This window comes from Monodon monoceros, unplaced genomic scaffold (assembly GCF_005190385.1).
Source record: "Monodon monoceros isolate NGI ecotype Baffin Bay Population unplaced genomic scaffold, NGI_Narwhal_1 Super_Scaffold_18, whole genome shotgun sequence".
NCBI lineage: Eukaryota > Metazoa > Chordata > Mammalia > Artiodactyla > Monodontidae > Monodon > Monodon monoceros.
The window spans coordinates 45,465,671-45,491,108 of NW_021703774.1; the positions used below are offsets into that span (position 1 = coordinate 45,465,671).

The 25,438-nt window shown below is 41.0% G+C and overlaps 1 protein-coding gene across 6 annotated transcripts in view; it reads left to right on the forward strand.

Annotated features, from left to right (window-relative positions):
* Window positions 1-25,438, forward strand: part of NMNAT2 (nicotinamide nucleotide adenylyltransferase 2) — a 200,787-nt gene that overhangs the window by 24,710 nt on the left and 150,639 nt on the right. For 5 of the 6 annotated variants that reach the window (XM_029227327.1, XM_029227331.1, XM_029227332.1 and 2 more), the window contains one exon: window positions 19,584-19,729. In XM_029227327.1, the coding sequence (XP_029083160.1) occupies window positions 19,645-19,729 (85 nt within the window). In that variant the 5' untranslated portion in view covers window positions 19,584-19,644. Of the gene's footprint in view, window positions 1-19,424; window positions 19,730-25,438 lie in introns of those variants that run through there. The other variant, XM_029227330.1, reaches the window with a different exon arrangement.

Genomic DNA, 25,438 nt, shown 5'->3' on the forward strand with positions numbered 1-25,438 from the left:
AGAATGTTTCATATGTAAACTATGCAAAAACACATATCTAGGCTGAGTATAAGATTTTAGAATCAAAATTAAGAACTTCTTTAGAGAGAAACAAAACTTGAAAAAGAATAGAAAATGTTAGAATATACTTCCTGATCTTCCTGCCACTTGATCTTGGTCAGAGTGAAATCGGGATTCAGTGTTGAGGACCACATCCTGTTGCCATGGGAATGATTGTACTGTCACAAATTTAGTACTATGACTTCATGGTGAAAAGGAGCAGATGGTCTGGAAGAGAATGAAGGCCTAGGGTTAGCAAAATTGTTTGGGGAATAAGCCATCTTAGATCCTTTTTGGAAGTAGGTGGGAGCATAAATAATAAGCAAAAACTACTTCACTGTAGTTTTACAAAAGCCACTGAGCAAGAAAGAGCTTAGCTAGGTAAAACTACAAAGCTCATTTCCAATGGGAGAAAAAAATATTTTAATGTAGGATGAAGCACAGGTAAAACTTACAGCTTACAGTATTCCAAAGCTGCCTCTTCACCCTTCGCCAGCCTCTTACTTGACCACTGTTGAAGTTAGTAATATGTAGAACCCTTAGGGCCAGCAGTAAGGCCCATATTGGCCACATTTTTTTTACACTGTCCCATTTTTAGGTATTTCTGGCTTCAGTGTTGGTTTGAGTCTGGCATCCTGAGCCATACATTTCCAAACAGCCTCAAGAACACAGGCTTAGATAGCTGCGCTAGCAGGGTTGAGGCCAGCTGTAGGGGTGTATGTAGCCAGCTCATCTTACCCCTGAGTGGTCACGGGTCCAGACCTAATCTCCAGCCATGTTGGCACTCTGGAAAATAGTCTCCACTAAAATCATTCATCCTTAGAAATACAGTTTTTAACTATGTTTTTTAAATGTAAATTTATTTATTTTTAGCTGCGTTGGGTCTTTGTTGCTGCACGCGGGCTCTCTCTAGTTGCGGCGAACGGGGGCTACTCTTCGTTGCGGTGCACGGGCTTCTCGTTGCGATGGCTTCTCTTGTTGCGGAGCATGGGCTCTAGGCGCACGGGCTTCAGTAGTTGCAGCATGCGGGCTCAGTAGTTGCAGCATGCAGGCTTTAGGGAGCGCAAGCTTCAGTAATTGTGGCATGTGGGCTCAGTAGTTGTGGCTCGCAGGCTCTAGAGCACAGGCTCAGTAGTTGTGGCGCACAGGCTTAGTTGCTCCGCAGCATGTGGAATCTTCCTGGACCAGGGCTCGAACCCGTGTCCCCTGCATTGGCAGGTGGATTCTTAACCACTGTGCCACGCAGGGAAGTCCAGAAATACAGTTTTTATTTGGAGTAAAGGCAACACGAGAGATTTCCCATCACTATCAACCTCTGGGAATGATTACCAAATAAATTAACCAAGAGAAGCTAACATCAGTTAGCAACTACTATGAGCCAGCCTAAGTGCTTAAAAATTCTTTTGTTGCTGTTTTGAAATAACTTTAGATTTACAGAAGAGTTGCAAATATAGTTGGAGAGCTCATGAATATCCTTCATCTAGCTTCCCCTAACATTAACATTGTTTTATAACCATAGTACAATGACTGACACTGTGAAATTAACATTAGTACAATACTATTAACTAAACTACGAACTAAATTCTGATTTCACCAGTTTTTCCATTAATGTCCTTTTTTGGCTTTGAGACCCAGTCCATGTTAGACTTGGTCATTGCATCTAAGTTCCCTTAAATCTGTGATAGTTTCTCAGTCTTTCCTTGTTTTTCGTGACCTTGACAATTTTAAAGACTGCTGATCAGGTAGGTTGTAGAATATCCCTAAACTGGGATTTTTCTGATGTTTTCTCATGACTAGACTAAACTTGGAAATGATATCGCAGAATGAAGTGCCCTTCTGATTACATCATATCAGGGGTACATGGTATCAACATGACATGACTGATGATGTTAATCACATGGTTAAGCTGGAGTCTGCCAGTTTTCTGTACTGTAAAGTTACTACTTTTCCCTTTCCATGCTCTATTTGCTAGAAGAAGCCCAGTCCAGTCCATACTCAAGGAGAAGGGAATTAGGCTTCACATTCCAGAAGGATGATTGTTAAACAATTTGTGAACAAATGCTTAAACCACCGCAATAATTAATGTTCTTTTTTGGGGGGTGAGGTACTTTGAAGCTATGCAAATATTCTGTTTCTTCTTAGCTTCACCTGCTAATTTTAGGGGATCTTTCTTGATGCAGTTATCACTGTGGTGCTCTAATGGTGATTTTCAATTTCTTTAATTCCTTCTACATTATTATATGGAATTCTCCTGTAATAAAGATTTGTCTGCCACCCAATTTATTTATTTATTTATTTCACTTATTTATAGCAGTATAGACTCATGGATATCTATTTTATTCTTTGAATTATAATCCAATACTGTAATTATTTATCTTGTTGTTCAGATTGTTCCAATTTTGGTCCTGGGTCCTGTGTCCTTTTGATATACCCTGTGCAGGAAAGAGTTAACACAGCAGGCCAGAGGCTGCTATCTTTAGAAGGGCCTGCTTGCAAGGTTGCCCTTGGCTGGCATCTGTGAACTTAGCTTGTGAAAACTTCCCCACACTGATATGGAAAATTCTCTATACTGGTAAGGTTGTTTTGACCACTTAAGACACTGAATACCTGTTTCCTTCTGAGAGCCTGGGATTTTGGTAGATGCCAGCCAAAGCATGCCTACATGACTAGTTCCCCCCAAATCCCTAAACGCTGAGTCTTAAATGGGCTTCCCTAGGAGAAACATTACACATGTGCCACTGCATTTTCACTGCTAGCAAAGGGAACACACCTAGTGTGTCCTCTCCTGGACCTCTGGTATAGAAAGCCTGTGGGTGGATTTCTCCAGACTCTGGCCAATGTGTCTTTTTCCCTCAGTTATCTGCTGTGTAACCTTATTGTGTCATTGTGATAAATTTTAGTCATTAGTACAATAATATGTTGAGCCCTGTGAAGTCCTTCTAGCATAATACAGAATGTGTGAGCAGTCTTGGATGCCCCAAAGACCTTATCCCTTAAGGGACATGCCTTATCCTTTTTTTTTTTTAGCACTTCCTTACTTTGTGACACTACAGGAAGCTCCAGACTTGTATTTTCCTTATCCCAGTCATAGAATCATCCATTTCTTCAAAGAGTCTTGGTTTCTTTATCGGAGAATGATAATTAGAAAGCAAGATCGGGGTGCTCATCACTAATGGGGTGCCATTGCTTCTAGGCCCTTTGAGCAGATAGAAAGGGAAATGTATGTATGTTTGTTAACTCATATGTACACACAAATTTATATTTATTTCTGTATCTTTCTACCTGTGCATACACACATGGTGAATTCATACATATAGAATCAGTTTTAATCTAGAACTACAGGGTTCATTCTAGCCTTCTCTGCTTGTTTGTAACTTCTTTCTTTGACAGTGAGAAACCTGGCTTTCATTAGCTACAACTTATTTACTTATTTGTTCAACCCTAGTATACATGCATAGTAGTTTCAGAATTGCTAACTTATACCCCTGTGAGAAACAAATTTACCAAGGAAAGTAAGGCATTTATGTACAGTTGCATTTACTTTAGCCTTATGATAGCCAGTCAAAACACATTTCCAAAATTACTTTGGTCAGCTCATTTTCTCCCATCCATTTCAGTTAGGTTATATCATATATTTGTAATACAGTTACATTTGTTAGTCTGCATTCCATCCTGGCATCCTCCCACCCTTACCCCCATCATCCTGGTTGATTCTGAAAATTTGCATACAGTAAATTTCACTCTTAGTTTTACAGTAAATTATACCTTCTTAGACTAGGTGTAACATTCTATGGGTGTTGACAAATGCATAGAGTCACATATCCACCACCACAGTGATTTCCAACACCTAAAATGTGCCTTGTGCCCTTTGCAGTCAACCTCTTCCCAACTCCTGGCAACCACTGATCTGTATTTTCTGTCTCTACGGTTTTGCCTTTTGCAGAATGCCAGTTAAATAGCACCATACAGCATGTAGTCTTTTAGATCCAGCTTCTTTCACTTACCAAATGCATTTAAGATTCATCTATGTTGTTGTGTGAATCAAGAGTTCATTTTGTAAAAATTGCTGAGTAGTATTCCATTGTACAGAGGTATTACAATTTGTGAATCTGTTCACCTCTGAGGACATCTCAGTTGCTTCTAGTTTTTAGTGATTATGAATAGAGCTACTGTAAGTGGTCATTAACAGACTTCTATATGTACAGGTTTTTCAGTTCACTTTCATAATTACCTAGGATTGGGATTGCTGGGCCATATTATAAGTGTATGTTTTACTTTGTTAAGAAACTACAAACTAGCTGTACCATTTTGTATTTCCACAAGCAATGGCTGAGAGTGCTCGTTGCACAGCATTTTAACCAGCGTTTGGAATTGTTAATTTAAAAAAATTTTTTTAGTCATTCTAGTAGGTGAATAGAGGTATCTTATTGTAATTTTCATTTTCATTTTCCTAATGATTAATGACTTTGAGCATCTTTTCATATGCTTATGTGCCATTTGTATAATTTCTTTGGAAAAGTAGCTCATCTTTTTTTTGGGGGGGGTTGTTTTCTTGTTGAGTTATAGCAGTTTTTTATACTCTGGCTCTAAGTCCTTTATTGGACATGTGAATTGCAAATATTTTCTCTAGCTCTATAGCTTGTCTTGTCATTCTTCTCAGCCATGGTTGTTCGTTTGTTTGCAAAGCCAAACTTTGTAATTTTGATAAGACCAGTTTATCAATTTTTTTTCTTAATAAGTTTATTAATTAATTTATTTATTTTTGGCTGCGTTGGGTCTTCGTTGCTGCATGCAGGCTTTTCTCTAGTTGCGTTGAGCGGGGGCTACTCTTCATTGAAGTGCGCGGGCTTCTCATGGCGGTGGCTTCTCATGTTGCGGAACACGGGCTCTAGACGCGCAGGCTTCAGTAGTTGTGGCTCACGGGCTTAGTTGCTCCGCGGCATGTAGGATCTTCCCGACCCAGGGCTCGAACCCGTGTCCCCTGCATCGGCAGGTGGATTCTTAACCACTGCACCAGCAGGGAAGCCCAATTTTTTCTTTTTTTGGATTGTGCTTTTGGTGTTATATCTGAAAACTTATCACCAAATCCAAGATGATGCAAATTTCTATATTTTCTTCTAGAAACTTGATATTTCTACATTTTACATCGAGATGTATGGTCTACTTTGAGTTAATTTTTGCATAAGGTGTGAAGTCTGTGACATGGTTCTTTTTTTTTTTCCCCTTTCTTTTGCATATGTATGCTGAATTGTTTCAGTAACATTTATTGGAAAGACTATACTTTCTCCATTGAACTGTCTCTGCACATTGTTAAATATCAGTTGATGATTTCTCGCCTCTTCTGTTCCATTTATCTGTGTGTCTATCCTTTTGCCAGTTCCACACAGTCTTGATTACTGTAGCTTTATGCTAAATCTTAAAATTGATATATATAAGTGTATATATACTCTATAAATATAATGTATATATTGTGTCCTGTTTAATTATAACATCTGAGTGTACTTATGATGATTGTTTTGTCTATTCAGGCTGTCAGCCTATTGTATTAAATGCATTATCTCAAAGTTTTCAAATGCGTCTAAGAGTTCAAAGAGGATTTTTAAAATGTGTTTATATTTTATGATCGTCTAAGATTATTCTCAATCTTGTCATATAATGTTAGTCCCCATGTTTGTTTCTAGATGAGTTTGTACTAATGAGTAACCTAAAGTAACAGCATATAATATTAAATGAGTGGAAAAGCATGTCAGACTCCTATTAATTTGCATCTCTTAAAGTGTTAATAAGTGTCCTGCATATATGGCTGTACTCATATTGATTAGTTTTACCAGTTATGTGGGCAAAACTAGCTTTTATAGTGATAAAATTAATTGGAAAGATGTTTTCACAGAAAAGTACTTTGGTTTAAGTTATTTAATAACTTGAAACTTTGATTAAAATTGATGAAAATGACATAGTGCCAACTAATGAGTAGCGGCTGACCTAATACGTAAATTTACTTGCATCACGTGAAGGATAAATGATGTCATGCTAATTATACAAAAGCAGTGCTTCTAGCAGTTTTAATAGAGGAGTAGGAGAATTAAGTAATCTGCACCATAACAGTTTCATATTGCAAGTGGTTATATTGCTTCGATATGGTTTTCATCAGCCCAGTTTTAACAGGTTATTGGCAGAAGTGTGGTAGCACAAACTTAAAAAAGAATTTTGTACTAAGTAGTACTTTTCCCAGAATTGTATTTTGGGGTACATTATTGAATAATGAAAAATCCAATATTGGATTTGGAGTTAAAAACAAATTCATTGTTTAAAATGAAGAGCAGTAACAATAACAACAGCCCAAATTTTAGTCAGTCAATCTCAAAATTATATTGTCTCATTGCTTTCTCCCCCTTATTTGGAATTGGCATCTGAGTCCTTTGAACAGAGATAGCCCTCTGATGTGCTTAAGGAGGCAAGTTGGTGATCTATAATGGCATCAGGGCACTTGGCAAAGGAAACAAGTAGGACTTGAAATCCATCTAGAGGAAGAAGCGTCTTATCTAATTTACACAGAGGTGTCGAATGGGGTAATGGCAGCCCTACTTGAAGAATCCTTTTGTTTGCTAGGTCTGTTGTATCAGTTAGGATACATATAGTTGCAAATCACAGGACATGTGACAAATAATGGCTTAAGCAATTAACACATTTATCTGGAGACAGATGGTTCCAGGGTTGGGAAGCAGCTCAATGATGTCATTGAAGATGTATCTATATATATATATTTTTAGTTTGACATCCTTGAGTGTTGAATGTTCCTCCTCAGATAGTCATCTCATGGTAACAGAATTGTTGCTGCAGCTGCAAGATCACATTTTCATACAATTGTATTGAATTCCCATCTCTTGTCTCTATCAGGAGTAAAAATCATTCCCAGGAGTAAATTACTCCTCCCACCCCAGCCTAATTTCCCTCATGTGTCTTTGGCCAGAACTGGGTCACATAGCCTCACTGGCCTCAAAGAGAGCTGGGAATGGGAGCCTAAAAAAAGGAAGAAGAGAACTGGCAAACAACAGTGTCTACCACACGCATAAAAGAAAAGTATCTTTCTTACCATCTGTCTCAAAGGCCACCTCCAAGTTTGGTGAGCAAAACAGCAGCTCAACCACCCTCTTCTTTGACTCTGGAATTTCTTTCTTAAATAACTTTGCAATCTCTATATTATCACACTCATTCAGACTAATTGGAAAGAAGATAAATTGAATTAGTTTGATATAAAAATATAGAATAATTTTAGTAACTTTTGTGTCTATCACTTTAAAGAGCACCTTTTCAGTGAGGACTGGGCTAACCAGAGAAGGCCAAGAGCTAATCCTCCCCAGGAAGTGTTAAGCAATGAACACTAATCACCTGGGATAAATGTATTCTTTGTACCCAAATGGCTCTACCAAGCTTCTTAAACATTTTTTTCTGTACTCCCCCTGCAGCCTGTTTAAGATGTGCATCTTTTTTTTTTTTTTTTTTTTTTTTTTGCGGTACGCGAGCCTCTCACGGTTGTGGCCTCTCCCGCTGCGGAGCACAGGCTCCAGACGCGCAGGCTCAGCGGCCATGGCTCACGGGCCCTGCCTCTCCGTGGCATGTGGGATCTTCCCAGGCCGGGGCATGAACCGGTGTCCCCTGCATCGGCAGGCGGACTCCCAACCACTGCGCCACCAGGGAAGCCCAAGATGTGCATCTTTTATGTGTATGTAGAGGAGTGGCTAATCAAGGGAGCAACTAAAGGAAACTTCGCTCATCCCTACAATTCCAAAACAGGGCCAGATGCATCTGTGTTTATCATCATGCCAGTTACCCAGAGGACTGAGGACTGTCGTCCTTTCACCAGATACTGAAGTGTCCTCCAGGCAGAGGAAATAAATAGTAGAACAACTCCTTTTGATTCCCCTAATTGACTGCTTATTCATCCTTCCCTCTCCCACGCCACTTCTCAGTAGCTATTTGTACATGACTCTGCCCCAGTGGAGACATCTCTCTCTGTTCCCCAAGCAAGATCGCTTGCCTATCTTCACTTTAGAGTAGGACTGACAGAGATGATAGGAAGTATGAGAGCTGAGTGGGACTGTGTGGAAGGTGGACACAGACATCAGGGGCCCCCTGTAAAGAAGGCATCCCATTCACCATGAGGCACACCAGAGCACTCAAAGGGTCCTGTCTTTAATGTGACCTTAGAACCAAAACTTACTCTTACTTTGCCCCAGTGCCTTTCTCTATGATGAGTAACGAGAACTCAGCCAGACTTTTAAGCACAAGAATGACTTTACTATAGAGTATGGGAACATCAAGCCAAGACTATTTACAAAATGCCAATTTTACCTATGCAGCGTAGAGACTGAATCCACTTTGCTCCTTAACTCCACTGCCAGGCCACTCAGGTCCTACCTCTCAGGGCTTAATGACTGGGAAAGAACAAAGAAAGGCACTTCCTAATTCTGAGTAAGGCAAAGGTCTTGATGACTGGGCTCTACAGCCTTTATGTTCAGATTTAAAATAGCATGGTTATCATCCTTGACAGTCTGAATTCCTCAATTCTCCCTCATTCTTAAGCCAAAGTGATTTCTGTAGCCAGCAGCCTGGAGTAGGATACTGGAATTTGGAATCAAGGGTCTGATCTACTCACTTACTAGCTGTAACCTTGAGGAAGTCACTTAAACTCCCTGAGCCTTGCTTTCTTTCCCCATATGAAAAATCCATAACAGAGCCTGCAAAAGCTTAGTTCACAACATCATTTATTACAAGAATCGAATAGAATAACATGTGTGAAAGCACTGTCAGCTCTAAATGGCTCCACACATATAAACAATTATTGGATCAAGTTCTTCAAAAAAACTGATTATGAATTCTGCTCTGCTATTCCCTTGTAGAACCCTAGGGTTCTGTACTCATTTTTCTCTCTCTCTTTTCCCAGTCATCATCTATCATTCTGCTTGATTCATCCTCCCCACCATCTCCCTTCCCCTACTCGGGAAACACACACACACAAAACCTATAATTCTTTCACCCATTATTCTAATTCCTGTCAATCAATTTCTTATTCATTGCATATTTACATTTCCAAAATAACCGCATTTACATATAATTTGCTCTTGCCTACACAAAAAGTGGGTACAGCTAGATACAGCATTTAAGGTGATGTGTCATGTAGGTTTCAATTCAGGAAACAGAAACAACTCTAGGTATTTCAAGCAGAAAGGGATTAAAAACAAGGGACTCTGTGCTTAGGAAATTCTTTGAGAGTACTAAAGAAACTGAAGTTAGGTGCCACCGCGTGACTCTAGATTTCAAGGGCACACCATGACAGCTGTAGTCCACAGGAGGCTGCCAAACTGCCTCTCAACACCCATGACTTCGGTGACTAGAATTTAGGGGCTACTGGATGTGGGTCTGGTTTCAAACACACATCAACAGTGTTGCTTCGCAGCAAGAGCAGTAGTAAGATGGCTTTCTCATCACTTTTGCCTTCCAAATCTCACACAGGACATCCCCTGGTAGAATGTAATTAGTATCCAGAAGTCTGACTGCCAGAGAGTCTGAGAAATGTTGTTTCTAACTTTTCAGGCCCTAAAGTTCAGGAACATACATAGAGGGCTTTGAAGATGGATGTCTACTTCCAGCTGACAATAACCTGTTCCAGGGTGTGACTTTATTCCTTCCAGAATGGACAACACAACCGTGGTCTAAAAGAGAGCTTGAGAGGAGAGGGGAAGAACAGGCCCACAGATCTTATAGTTACAGATCTTATAGTTACAGGCCTTACTAATTAATACCTGGTAGGATTTATTTGGTGCAGTCCTTTTCTTAGTTTTTAAGACATCCAACTCAGAATAGGAGTAAAAATATTATGCACAGAGTGGAGCCAGTCATAAGGAAAAATCATTCCACATTTAGGAAACCAGTAGTTTTTGAGCCGTTGCTATGTGCCAAACTGTGACAGTCACTGGGGTATAACAGTGAACAAGAAAAAAGCTGTTCCTGCTCTCACTGAAGTTTGGGGTGAGTTGGGTACTAGAAGTACCAGGTTGACTACCCAGGTTCAAAGCCTGCCTCCCCCACTTATTAGCTGTATGAACTTAAACAAGTTACTCGTGTAAGTCTCAGTTTCCTCAGCTGTAATGTATAATCAAAGAACCTATTATACTTAACTGAGATTCAGTGAAAAGTAAATGGGATAATGAATGCAGAGTGCTAAGCACACTGCCTGGTTCATGCTAGGGTCTGAATAAATGTTGGTGAAGGGTGTGAGCAAATCAAAAGGCAATCACCATGCAGGACACTGTGATAATGCTGTGATACAGAAAAAACCAGCACCTATGAGGAGAGGCATTAACTCAGACCTACAGGGCTCACGGAAGGCTCAGGAAATAAATTAAGTCGATTTAGGTTTGCGTTTGCTGGCTAAGAGAGCATGCCACATTTGATGCCTAAAAGTAGTTCATTGTGGCTGGACTAAAGGGAATAGGGTGAAGAGAGGGGGCAGTTAGGAGCCAGATCATGAGGGGACTTGTTAGACTTTTAAGAGTTTGGATAGTATTCTGAGGACCGCAGGAAGCCATTGAAGGATTCAAAGCCAGAGAGTGATACGATTTGATTTATATTTTAGGGAAATATCCCTTTGGCTGGAATATGAAAAATGGCTTAGGGAAGGGAAAGATTACTGGCAGGAAATCCAGCCAGAATTCTTCGGTAATTAAAGAGAGAGAGAAAGGTGGCCTGAAGCTGAAAAGTAGCAGAAAGATACAGAAAAATGGAACAATTCTGGAGATATTTAGGAAGTAATTGGCTGGAAAGTAAGGTATGCGTTTTTTTCCCCCACTATCCCACCTCTTCCCTTTGTCTCGCTTTAGTCACTTCTTTTTTTGTATAAATTTATTTATTTATTTATTTATTGGTTGCTTTGGGTCTTCGTTGCTGCACGGGCTTTCTCTAGTTGCGGTGAGCAGGGACTACTGTCCGTTGCAGTGCACGGGCTTCTCATGGCGGTGGCTTCTCTTGTTGTGGAGCACGGGCTCTAGGCGCACAGGCTTCAGTAGTTGTGGCACATGGGCTCAGTAGTTGTGGCTCGCGGGCTCTAGAGCGCAGACTCAGTAGTGGCACATGGGCTTAGTCGCTCCGCGGCATGTGGGATCTTCCCGGACCAGGGCTCGAACCCGTGTCCCCTACATTGGCAGGCGGATTCTTAACCACTGTGGCACCACGGAAGTCCCCTATTCACTTCTTTATTCATTTAAATTGGGAAACAAAAATTCTTTAACAAACTTATTTTCTTAGGGAACAGATCAGTGCTATAATAGTGGTCTTCAGATGCAGATACCCCATGCTAGTTATTTAACATAGTGGAGACATTAGTATTGCAAATTTAGGGCCACATGGAAAAAAAAGATGGAGTGGGGACTGTATTTGCATTCGGCTTTTGCTTTGGTGACCCTCACATTCTGCAGCGTCGTTTAGTGATCACCATCCATTCTCTTGTTAGGATAGTCTTTTTTTTTTTAAATGAGGTGTCATTGGGAATTCCTTGGCGATCCAGTGGTTAGGGCTGCACGCTTTCACTGCCGAGGGCCCAGGTTCAATCCCTGATCAGGGAACTAAGATCCCAGAGGCCACATAGCATGACCCTAATAATAATAATAATAATAATAATAATAATAATGTGTAATTGACATATAACATTATATTAGGGAATTCCTTGGCGGTCCAGTGGTTAGGACACCTCACTTCCACTGCAGGGGGCATGGGTTCGATCCCTGGTTGGGAAACTAAGATCGCACAAAAAAAACAAAACAAACAAACAAAAACCCCCAAAAAACATTATATTAGTTTCAGCTGTACAACATAATGATTTGATTATATGTATGTATTGCAAAATGATCACAATAAGGCTAGTTAACATCTGTCCCCATACATAGTTACAAAAAATTTTTTTCTTATGATGAGAACTATTAGGATGTACTCTCTCAGCAACTTTCAAATATGCAGTACAGTACTGTTAACTATAGTTACCGTGGTATTCATCATATCCCAGGATAATCTTTTGATCTGAGCTACTTCTCTAGAGCCATTGTAGAGGTAATAAAAGGTATCATGTCACACCATCTTTATCATTCCTCCTCTAGTTCCTGGGCCTGTTTTTCACAGGGGAGTTTAATTTTGGGGTGTTCAGGGTATTAGAAGTGGAACCCCAACTGCTTTCTACATCTTCTATGTTTGAGAAATGATGGGATTGAAATTCTAGGTTATATCTGACTTAACCAAATTGTGAGGTATTGATGTAATGGAAAAAATATTTTGTATTTTACATTCCCTATCCTTTATTTAATGCTCCCTTGAACCGAATGTGTTTTCCATTTGGGTGACTTAAAGGAGGGAGGCAGAGATATTCTCAGATGCCATTTCAAGGAATTATTTTACTTCTTAATTAATTATACTTCTTGCTAGGTCTGTTAGAACTGATTTTTCTGTCTCTTGGGAAAAGAGATCTTTGGTCTCAAGATGAAAGTAATGATTTGTACATGCCCCTCACCCTATTATCTGAAAGAAGTCATGATAAATAAATCAGCAAATATCTGAGTTAGTTGAAGAAATTTGTTATTTTTAATGGTATACAATGCTTATTGGTTATAAAGACCCATGTACTTTCTTTCTTTCACTGTGGTGCCAGCAAAATTGGCATGTTTATAATTGATAATCAGGTTTTAAAATTTGGAAACATCTTTCATATTTGAAATATAATTAGATTAATTAGAGCAATCATAAGTTTGAGTGAGACTTGGGAGATTTAGAGCTGGAGGAAGGAGGATCTTAATCTTGGGTACATTTTTTTTTTTTTTAATCTTGGGGACATTTTTCATCCCACAGATGTAAAAATATCTCCTTGGGGGGAAAACGGGAGAATAATGCCCATCACTTTAGCTGTGTCCCTGAAGGTGTTTATCTTGAAGAGAAGCGGAGAAAACAAAGGAGAAAGAACTATACAAATGTAGAGAACTGAAGAGAATCCCAAGGAGTCATGGTTTTCTCAGAATAATATTTTTTTCTCAGAATCATTTTTACCAGGAAACATGAAATAAATATTCAATACCTGACTTGATCCCAGGAACTGGGGAGCCACATTTGTCTGTGTGACTTTGTGCATTTCCTATGAAGGATGATCTCTAATATTATTTTGGAACCCAACTTCATAAACATGGAATAGTTTTACCCTGACTTGTGATGTAAATGGATGATTAATCCGGACTAGGTAAATAGGGAGATAAGTGAGCATACATACCCACACTGCTAGACTTTACATAGGCACCTTTCAAATCAGCCCCAATAGACACTTAAGCCTGCCCATCAGAATAGATATTTATTGCATGGAAGGTTCTGGGTTGGACTGTCTGCCTTGAGCCATTTGGAAACTGAACTGGCTGGAGCAGATTGCAAAGTTTAGGTTCTGGGAGAATGACTCAGGCTTCTTTCCAGCCTAAAGCAATTAACCAGTTGTTGGAAACTTGAAATATTGGACCAAATTATATTACCTAAGTTAAAATAAGCACCCCTGAGAATAGATCACGGTATATATTAAGGTACATGTATTATGCAAGGGTTGACATTCCTATTTCTATAGCTTATGGACCAGCCTTGGAATCTTCACTGAGAATAAATTTGTTGTTAGTACGTTTTTTGGTATTTGTTTTCATTGGTTGATATATATGTACACTATTAGCACATTCCCAAAGCCATTACCCTCTAAGATTGGAACTGCCAGAAACATCCTTGACAAACTCGTCAATAGAAACACTGAACACTTAAAAACAGTAGGTATTTTGTATGGAACAACCGTGAAGTTTGACCTAAAGCTGAGGATATGCTTTAAAAAAAAACCAAAAAACTCATTTACTCACACATGGTCTTATTTGATCCATATAGGACCCCTATAAAGCACACACGGTATGTATTATGGTATAGTAGTCCTCGCTTATCAATGGGGGATACGTTCCAAGACCCCCAGTGGATGCCTGAAACTAGGGATAGCACCAAATCCTATATATACTATGTTTTTCCCTATACGTAAAAACCTATGATAAAGTTTAGTTTATAAATTAGGCACAGTAAGAGATTAACAACAATAATAATAACATAGAACAACTACAACAATATACTGTAATAAAAGTTATGTGAACGTGGTCTGTCTCTCAAAAATTTCTTCTTATACTCTATCACCCTTCTTATGATGTGAGATAATAAAACACCTACATGATGAGATGAAGTGAGATGAATGACATAGCATTAAGCTACTATTGACATTCTGAGGATTTGTCAGAAGAAGGATCATCTGCTTTGGGTGATCCTGGATCATCCAGCCATGACAATGTCTATGGTTAGATGTCACGAACAGGTTATGTTGGTGGTTGGGGGTCCCAGGCAGGATGGAGGCAGAGGGCGTGAGATTTCATCATGCTAATCACAACAGCATGTAATTTAAAACTTATGAATTGTTTATCTCCAGAATTTTCCATTTAATATTTTCAGACCGAGGTTGACCATGCATAACTGAAACCTCAGAAAATGAAACCGAGGATAAGGGTGGACTACTGTATTTCCAGTCTTAGCAATAAATGACTTGCCCAAAGACAAACAATTAGCAAGTGACAGAACCAAGATTTGCTTTCAGTGTTTTTCTATTCCAGTTCCTGAGCCCTCTTTGGGGATACACAAGTTAGAGATAAGCACAAATAAATTTACAAGAGACAATTAGAATCACAACAAATTAATCTAATCTATAGAATTTAAACTGTTACTTAAGAAGACATAACCTACAAGACTGAAGCTTATTTATTGCATTGTGTTACAAATTCACGTTTCATTGTTACTCTCTCAGCACTGGGCTGGTAAAAAAAGATTTTTGTACTTGATTCATTGGTAAATATTTATTGACCACTGTTCTGTGTGGGAATGTTGAATTGGACATTTTTCTTTCTTTCTTTTTATTAAAATTAACTTGTAGAGTTGAGTGGGTGTCCAGTCATTCCAGCAAGTTACATTGAATTTTGTTGCCTACTTTTCCACTTTCCCTGGGTAAAGGAGGGAAAACCTGAACACTTGGTATGGCAATTCTCAGTCTGTTCTTCAAACCTCTGCTACAAAGTTCCATTCTCTCATTTATAAAATAGGTATCACTTATTGACCATCTGTTATATGCTAGGTGTTCTACATTACCGGTAATCTTCACATCTCTGTGGTTTGGTGGGTATAGTTATCCTCATTTTTATGAATGCAGTTAGTCCAGGTATACCTTGGAGATATTGCAGATTTGGTTCCAGACTACCACAGTAAAGTGAATATTGTAATAAAGTGAGTCACATGAATTTTTTGGTTTCCTAGAGCCTATAAAATTTCTGCTTACACTATACTGTGGTCAATTAAGTTTGAAATAGCATTATGTCTAAAAGAAACAATGTACAGGGCTTCCCTGGTGGCGCAGTGGTTGAGAGTCCGCCTGCCGATGCAGGGGACATGGGTTCGTGCCCCGGTCCGGGAAGATCCCACATGCTGCAGAGCGGCTGGGCCCGTGAGCCATGGCCGCTGAGCATGCGCGTCCGGAGCCTGTGCTCCGCAACGGGAGAGGCCGCAACAGTGAGAGGCCCACGTACCGAAAACAACAACAAGAACAACAATGTACCTACCTTAATTTAAAAATACTTGTTTGCTAAAAAATGATAACCATCATCTGTGCCTTCAGTGAGTCATAATCAATCATTTGACTGGTGGAGGGTCTTGCCTGGATGTTGATGGCTGCTGACTGATCAGGGTGATGGATGCTGAAGGCTAGGGTAGATATGACAATTTCTTAAAATAAGACAGCGATGGAGCTTGCTGCATCAGTTGACCCTTCCTTTCACTTGAACACTTAGAGGCCATTCTAGGGTTATTAATTGGCCTAATTTCAATATCACTGTGTCTCAGGAAATAAGGAGGCCGAAGGAGAGGGAGAGAGATGGGGTAACTGCTGGTCAGTAGAGCAGTCAGAACACATTTATCAATTAAGTTTGCCGTATCATATGGTGTGGTTCATGGTGCTCCAAAACAATTACCATAGTAACATCAAAGACAACTGATTGCAGATCACCATAACAAATATAATAACAATGAAAACAGTTTGAGATACTGGGACACAGAGACCCAAAATGAGCAAATGATATTGGAAAAAAATGGTGTAGATATACTTGCTTCACTCAAGGTTGTCACAAACCTTCAATTTGAAAAAACGCAATGTCTGTGAAGCTCAATAAAACAAGGTATGCCTGTATAGCATAGCAGTGAAACAAGATGAAACAGTAGGCTTGGATCAACAACAGGGCCTTCAACCAAAACTACCAGGGTTTAAATTTGAATCCATACTTACTAGGACCAGTTATTTCATTTCTCTGTTCTCCCTTATGCTCATCTCTAAAATGGGATAAAATTATTTGAACTCATAGAATTATGGTGAGTGTTAAATGAATTAACATCTGTAAATGGCTTATAATGCCTGGGCTTCTACTGGTATTCCGTGAATGTTAGCTACTGTTGCTAATTTGGTGTGCCCCGGGGCTGAATCTGAGGGCCTCTTTTCTTCTATGTATATATATATATATATATATGTTACTCCTTAGGTGACCTCATTTAATCCTTTGGTTTTAAATATAAAACTATGCTGATGACTCCAAAATTTATACTTCCTGCCAAAATGGTACTTTTCAAATGTAAGTCAGTTCATGTGACTTCTCTATTCAGAACCTCCAGTGACTTCCTATCTCTCCCAGTGAAAAAGCCAAAGCCCTCACCAGGGCCTATGAGGCCCTATTGATCTGTCCTACTTTTCCACTTGCTTTCTTTTGTGCAGCCACATGGGTGTGCTTGTCGAAGACTCTCAAACACTCTTGCTCCTCAGGCTCTTTGCACTTGCTGTTCTGCTAGGTATGTTCCTCCCCAGATATTCAAATGACACATTCCTTCACTTCTTTCAGGCCCCTGCTCAGATCCCATCCTATCAGAGAGGCCATCCCTGACCACCTTGAATAAAGGAGAATTTCCCTTTCCTTTTCTTCTCATCCAGCTTTATTTTTCATTATGGTATCTGTTACCATTATGTTTATTTTATTTTATTTTTCAATGGTCTGTTTTGCCCTCTAGTATGAGAGCTGTATTAAAGCAGGGACTTTGTTTTGTTCACAGCCTCTAAATCAAGTATCTGGCACGTGGCAGACACTCAATAAATATTTATTGCCCAGCTAATAAGTGTCAGAGTTTCCTACCCAAGTCGGGCTCCCCTCAACATCTCCTGCTCTTCTGTCCCACTAATCTGCATCCCCTGTGAGGGAAGATACATCAAATTACAAATATACATCAGTTCTTAGGACTTATCTTTAAACTGGAAATTTTATGCATATTAGGATCAATTTGCTGTTCAGCATAATTTAACAAATATTTACTGTACACCAACTACATGCTCTTAAATAAGAAACAATGACCAACCCACTAAAATAGGTAGAAATTTATCCAAGAATCTTGAAGCCCAAAAAAAGTAAATATTGGTACTTGTGGATCTCTAAGTTCAGAATTATTATGTGTACCTAAAACTAATACAATGCATATGTCAGTTATATCTCAGTTTTTTGAAAGGCTATTTAAAAAAAATCTCAAATTATTAGGTTTATTTATTGTATCAGGATAGAACATTGGTCATCCCTGAAACTTCCTTTCTCCATCTTTCTCACTCTCAGTCCACTCATTTACTTAAACCAAATTTCTAGACATTTTCCTAGATTTCTCTTTCCCTCATCCTTCACATCCAATCCATTTGCAAAGACTGTAAACTTTATCTACAAAACTTATCCTGAGACCCTTTGCTTCTCATCAGTTTCACCTCTATAAAACCTAGTCCAAGGACAACTGCACCTGCTTAGACTACCAGGAGGATTTCCTAAATGCTTTCCTTGCCTTCCCATTTTCCACCTAGCAGCCAGAGCGATCTTATAAAAATGTAAATTACTTACCACTTCTCTGCCTAAAAGCTTCAGTGGTTTCCTTTTGTTATTCCTCTCTAAGTTATTCCTCTTAGAGAAACATCCAAACCCTACCCTAGCCTACAAGCCCTACTTGATTTGGTCCTAATCACCAGTCCAATCTTCTCTCTTAGCATTTTTCCCATTATTCATGCAGTCTGGTCACACTGGCCTTCTTTCATTTCTAGGAGCACAATGAGCCCTTCCCTGTCCCAGAATACTTGTACTAGCAACTCCTTGTCATTTGGGTCTCAGTTTAAATTTCACCACCCCAGAGAGGCCTTCCCTAACTTCTTCATTTCAAGTGGTCCCCTCTTCTCCATTCACCCTTTGTTGTGCCAGAGAGTGAACTGCATTCACTTATTGTGCATTGCACAATTGCCTCTAATATTTCCTTCTGTTTGTTTTGTTTTTGTTTTTTTGCGGTACGCGGGCCTCTCACTGTTGTGGCCTCTCCCACTGCGGAGCACAGGCTCCAGACGTGCAGGCTCAGTGGCCATGGCTCACGGGCCCAGCCGCTCCGCGGCATGTGGGATCCTCCCGGACCGGGGCACGAACCCATGTCCCCTGCATCGGCAGGTGGACTCTCAACCACTGCGCCACCAGGGAAGCCCTTCTATGTTTGTTTATTGTCTATCTCCTTCCAGTAGAATGTAAACTTGATGAAGACAGGGACTTTGCTTTATCAGCAGTGTTTATAACAGAGCCTAACACATAGTGGGCACTCAAGGAACACTTGTTGAATGGGTAAATCTTTGTCTCAATTTTGATAGCTTATGTAAGATCACAATAATTTTCTAACACAGCTTTAATAACTCTGTCACATCCATGTTCTCATTGCTTCAACCCACAAAAGGAGCAGTATGCCAGGGGAAGGATTCAGGTTCCCCCTATTTCTTGGCAGCCACTAGGTCAACGTCTGGACTCAGTTTAGTAGTTCAAAACCATGAGATAAGGGGGGAAAGACGGGCAGAAATGAATACTCCTGAAGTGACCAATTGTCATTTCCCCACTTAAAATTTTGAGGAGAGAAAGAAAACAGTTCTTAAAGTCGAACACTTTTAGAGTTGGAAATGTTCGAGAAAGTAGGTGTGGACAGAAAAATGTTAGATTGAGGGAGGAAAACTAATTCAGAAGGAGGTAAGAGAAAGAGCTCACACCATGCTGATGGTTGCCTGTCAGTGTTCACGGTTCTGGGCTTGGGTACCGCATCTTGACTTATAGGTAAACACTAAGGAAGAGAGCGTGATGGGGTGGGGTGGGGGGTGAGAGAAAGGGAGGAGAGGGAGACCAGGGCGAGAGGCGTGAAAGAAGCTAGAAGGAAAAGAGGACGGAGCTTAGCGATACAAAAGCAGCCTCGGATCTTGCCGGCGCTGCAAGCGTTAAGGGGAGGCGGAGAGTGACGCGGTTTGCGTCTGGAGCGGCTCCTTGGAGTCCCCAGCATCCACCGCCGGAGCCTCGCCTTCCTTTCTCCCTCTGCAGACGTATCGAGACACAAAAAGAGAGGCGACCCCTGGACCAGCGCGAGGGACCCACCCGCACCATGACCGAGACCACCAAGACCCACGTTATCTTGCTCGCCTGCGGCAGCTTCAATCCCATCACCAAAGGGCACATTCAGATGTTCGGTGAGTCCTCCCGCCCACCCCCGGAGACTGCTTCCGCCTCTCTCCTTTCCCCGGCACCTGTGTTTCCCAGGGCGCCTGACGGTAAGGCGAGTACCCATCTGGAGAGGTGTGCTGGCTGATCCAGCTGGTGGGAGGTCAGCCCCTCTATTCTGGACTCCCGGGAGGGGACGCAGACTGTGCTTCCGAGGCGTCACTCGCTCGGGCCAGACCCTCGCTGGGGGCCAAGGGGTGGGGGAGGGGAGGGGCCGGAGGGGAGTGTTGGTTCGGATTGGTGGGAGGTCGAGGTTTGAGAACTGGGGTGCGGTGGTGCGGTGGTTTGGCTACTTGGCCGGTGAGGATCGGGATGGGGGCAGAGGTTGGGGCGCGGAGAAGGGAGAAGGGGGTTAGAGATAACGTGCTGTTTGTTTAGGTTGGGCCGAAAGCTCGAAGGAGTTAATGGTGTATATGCTTCAGAGACACAAACACACACAACACACCAGGAACAGGGCTGGGGTTCACGGAGATTCGTTTATGGTTTGGCTGCTGGTTCGGGGCGGCTTGGGGCAAATGTTTGAGGGTTGTGGACAGTGGATTGCGCGCGCGAGGTGGATGGCTTAGTGAATGTGGGGGTGGGGAGCAGGGGGCGGGGGCCTGGGCTTGGCTGCCGGGACCCACCGCCTAGGAAGGGGAGAGGGCGGGGCGGTTGCTGCGGGCTGCCCTTTGCGAGCCGGTGTTGAAGGATGGGGCCCAAGTTGGCTGAGGCTCTGCCCAGGTTGGCGATGGCTCCCACAAGGTTTGAGGCGTGTGAGTGTATGTATGACTCTGTGTGTGTGTGTGTGTGTGTGTGTGTGTGTGTGTGTGTGTGTTTGGGGGCTGGGCGAGGCGAGGGCGCATCATCGCGCGTTTTTTTCAAGGAGGCTTTGTGGCGAAGAGAGAGGCCGAGTGAGCTTCTGGCTGCTGGTTGGGATTGAGAAGTGGTAAGGGAAAGGTGATCGTTGCCTGACAGAGATCTCGGGCCACCGGTGGGTAAACGGCGGGGCTTCGCTGCTGCTCCAGGAGGACCCAAAGGCGCGGGGGCTTGCGCGTTTAGACCCTGAGGGAGGCACGCGGAGGTCACTTTTGAAGCAGGAATTGAGGAGAAGTTAGAAGTCGGGATGCTTTTCTTCTGGCAATGAGAGAAGCGAGAAGAGGAAAGCGAGTGGACTAGGGATGGATGAGTGAAGGGTGGGAGGCCTTGCGCCGGCCGGCCAGTGAGGCGCTATCCAGAGACAGCGGTGCTGAAACGCAGGGCGAGCTGGAGCCGGCTGCAGGCACACGTGTTTACCCGGAGCCTGAGGATTGCGTGGGCCCTCCTAGGGCTGTTTAGTGAAAGCCACATCATATCGGTAAAGGCTGGGAGAGGTGGCTTAGAATAAAAATATTCCTCTCTTAAACCTAAAAGGTGAGTTGAACTGGGCACCCTTATTAAAAACCTCATGGAAAGAATATACTTTGAGAAGAGTGCAGATCACATAGGCACATTTATAGGATCCAAGGAGGGTGACTGAGGTAGCCATCCCTTCCTCACCATACTTTCGCTTTTAAAAGTGTTGTATCAGGAGCTGGTGCCAACTTACCTATTAAATAAAGACTTTTGTTCTAGCATCAAAGTAGACTAGAGCATCTCATCAGCCTTCTAAGGGAATATCAGTGCCCTGAAAACACTCTCCTTTCACTTTCTTTTGATTCTGGTGTCTTCACCCCTGTCCTTCTTTTTTTCTCTCTCTGTATTTCCTCTAGCCATTTTATGTGGCTGTACTTTATTCCTCTCAGTTGCCCAGACAGGGAGGGACTCTCCTCTGGAACTCCTTGGCTCTAGTAATCTTTAGTGGGCCAGCAGGTACTCCTCCTTTCTTCCTGGGACTAAGGATGTACCTAATTCCACTTGTTTTGGATTGCAGGAGGGGTAGATTTAGATTGAGAACCAGAGATTTTGTCTTGCAGCTAAAGAGAGTTTAGTAATGGTGATAAAGGCTTTTGTTAAGTTGATGCTGACCTGCCAGTTCTCCATGAGTTTAGAGGAGAGAGTATATGGAAATAGGTATGGGTTACAGCAGGGAGGTTTAGACATAGAATAGGTGAAAGGAGACTTTGACAGTAGTGACTTTTGCTTATGATTGGAACTGAAGAAGAGGAGAGAATATCAACAAAGACTTTTGAGTGTCCACGAGTTATGTGTAATCCAGAGAGCAACATGGAAAGAGGATACGGTATGCTCACTGTGGCTTTAAGGAGCTTATAACCTAATGAAGGATTTAGCACATATACATTGAAAAGGAAACAGGAACAAGAACACAAAATACATATTAAACAATTTTTCTTGTAGAATCTCTTATGGGAATCTTTGAGCTAGTGATAAGTTTTGTAATTTATTTTTGTAGAGCAGCTTCTGATTTACAAGGCATTTTCATCGTGTATGTCACTTACTCTTAATAAGAAGCTTACAAGAAAGGCATCATTATCTCCATTTTACAAATGAGAAACTGATGTTCAGAGGCTAAGTGCCTTTCTTAAGTGGCTTAAGTGACATGGAGCGTGGGTGGCAGAATTGAGACTGGAACCCCACATTTCTGATTCCTCTTGAATAGGCCTTTGCACTGTAACAAAAGCAGAAAGAACTGCTCACTAATCTTCTGACTGAATAATTCCATGAACTCTATTTCCTTCAAACATATACTAACAGAGATGAGAATTCAATTGCCATCAACTAAATGAGATTCCTAAATATGCATTTCCTTAAGAGCTCTTTCCCATCTCTAAAGAAACCAGGCATCCATGAACTATTTTCTCCTTTTAAATGGCTTTAAAATTTTTTTCCCCAACAATACAGAAATAATTAATGCAATAAAATTATCAAACTTTTAAAAGATGCCTGCAATTTGTAATAGAAAAAAAATATAAAGATGCAAACAGGACTTTGAAATTAGACACCTTTAATAGAGCTTCTATATTTTGAAATACAGTTGCTTACCAAAGAAAAAAGAGACTATAAACAAAACAAAACAAAAAAGTGTCATTCAGAACTAAAAACTCAGGCTTCGTCTCTATAAAGTAGTACTTGTCCAGTTCTCATTATTTGTAAAATATTTTAGAATGAGCTTGTCTTTTTATTCTGAAAGGGGAGTTGATATTATTCCTATTTGTGGCTATGGGAACATATAAGAAAAAACTAATATTAAAATTTATTTATTTATTTATTTATTTATTTATTTATTTTTGGCTGTGTTGGGTCTTAGTTGCTACCCGTGGGCTCTTTGTTTTGGCGTGTGGGCTTCTCTCTAGTTGTGACGTGCGGGCTCCAGAGCCCTGTAGTTTGCGGCCCGGCCTGTGGGCTTAGTTGCTCCGCGGCATGTGGGATCTTAGTTCCCGACCAAGGATCAAACCCGCATCCCCTGCATTGGAAGGCGGATTCTTTACCACTGGACCACCAGGGAACTCCCCCCAAAATTAATATTTGTGATAGAGGTTTTTGACAGCTATATACTTAACTGTGACTAAAATGTCTTCAGGACTTCCCTGGTGGCGCAGTGGTTAAGAATCTGCCAGCCAATGCAGGGGACATGGGTTTGATCCCTGGTCCCGGAAGATCCCACATGCCAAGGAGCAACTAAGCCCCTGCACCACAACTACTGGGCCTGCACTCTAGGGCCCATGTGCTGCAACTGCTGAGCCCACGTGCTGCAACTACTGAAACCCACACGCCTAGAGCCCGTGCTGTGCAACAAGAGAAGCCACCACAATGAGAAGCCCACGTACAGCAATAAAGACCCAATGCAGCCAAAAAATAAATAAAATTTAAAAGTAAAATAAAAAATAAAATGTTTTCAGGAATGAGTAAAAGTTTTTGGCAAAGCAGACCCATAAACCAACCGTGTTTTATTTCATGTCTGCCTTATTACATACAAAGGTAACATGAGGCTAGAAGGTTTCTTTTTTACATGTAAGTTTGTAGTTATTAAACATGTAGAGATTATATTTCAGTACAACTTTCTTTGCATTTGTATTGCCAATATTTATCAATAAATATACCACTGGTAGATCTGATAGTAAGTTTAAACAGGAAAGTAAGAAAGGTCTGATCAGATTAACTTCTCCATAAAAAATAAAGGAATTGAGGGACTTGATCACGGCAGAAATGTGTCCTATTTTTTGATGATTCCAAAGTAACTGGATTTTCCAGTTTTTCTACTTCGAAATATTTTTGGTTTGAACAATTGGGTTTTTTTGAAAAACAATTGGGTTTTTTGAAAAGAGACATAATCTAATTCTGTTTCTCTTAAAATGTACTGAAGATGGCTTTTTACTTGTGAAATTGGAATTGCAGCTCCTGTTGCTACAACTACAAATCATAAGAAAGATGAATTTGTGTTTCTACTAATATGTAGAGAACAGTCTAAAACTGAGAAACTGTTTAGTATGCTTGAAATGCATATTTTAAAAAGCTCATTCAGTAGTGTGGTACTTATACTTTTCCAACACTATCTCATTTGATTCTACCCTGTAACCTAAACTGGGTGATATTATCACCACCCTTTTACAAACAACAAAGCAGAGATACAAGTAAGAGTAAGTCATTTGGTACAGTCATAAGCAAAAGTCAGAATAGAACTAGTTTCCTGATATCCAGGCTGTCTCTCACCAAAGATTTTTTTTTACTCCTTTAATTGCAACAGCATTTATGAAAGAAAGAGCCACTGAACTTAGTTATCAACAAAGGGTAGTGAGATGGGGCTTCCCTGGTGGCGCAGTGGTTAAGACTCTGCCTGCCAATGCAGTGGACACGGGTTCGAGCCCTGGTCCGGGAAGATCCCACATGCCGCGGAGCAACAAAGCCCGTGCGCCACAACTACTGAGCCCGCGCGCCTAGAGCCCGTGCTCCACAACAAGAGAAGCCACCGCAATGAGAAGCCCGCGCGCCACAACCAAGAGTAGCCCCCGCTCACTGCAACTAGAGAAAGCCCGCGTGCAGCAACAAAGACCAAGTGCGGCCAAATATATATATATATAAATGAATAAATTAAAAAAAAATGGGTAGTGAGAACTTTATAAATTGTTTTCCTTTGTGACACAGGCCATCAACAAAATATATTCAATAAAGATACCTGTTCCCAATATCTTATGCTTATAACAAGGGAAAGCTATTTCTTTTCTCAGTACTCATATATTTTCCATTTAACTGTGCCACTAGAACATTTATTCCACCACTCTCCCCGCCTCCTCATCCTCCTCCTCCTCCTCCACCTCCTCCACTCTTCTGTTACCACAACTAGCTCCTACTCATCTTTCAGATTTTAGCTTCAACAGTACTTCCTCAGGGAACCTCCAATGACTCCTCAATTAAGTATGGTTACCCTTACTGACATTTGACATTTGATCCCACATCACCTTATACTTTCCATACCATAAACTCTAATCTCATTCTGTGTTTCATGACTATTTGCCATGCTAGACAGTAAGATTTATTAAGATAGAAACCATGCCTGGTTTAATCATTGATTTACTTCCTAGTACCTAGCATGGAGTAAGCTCTCCATAATAGTATACTATAATAATAATTGCAAATAAAGAGTCTTTATTTATTTATTTAAACATTGTAGCAACTGTAATTTTCTTTTTAAAGTAGTTATGTATTCAGTATTTTATTTATTTAATTTTGGCTGTGTTGGGTCTTCGTTTCTGTGCGAGGGCTTT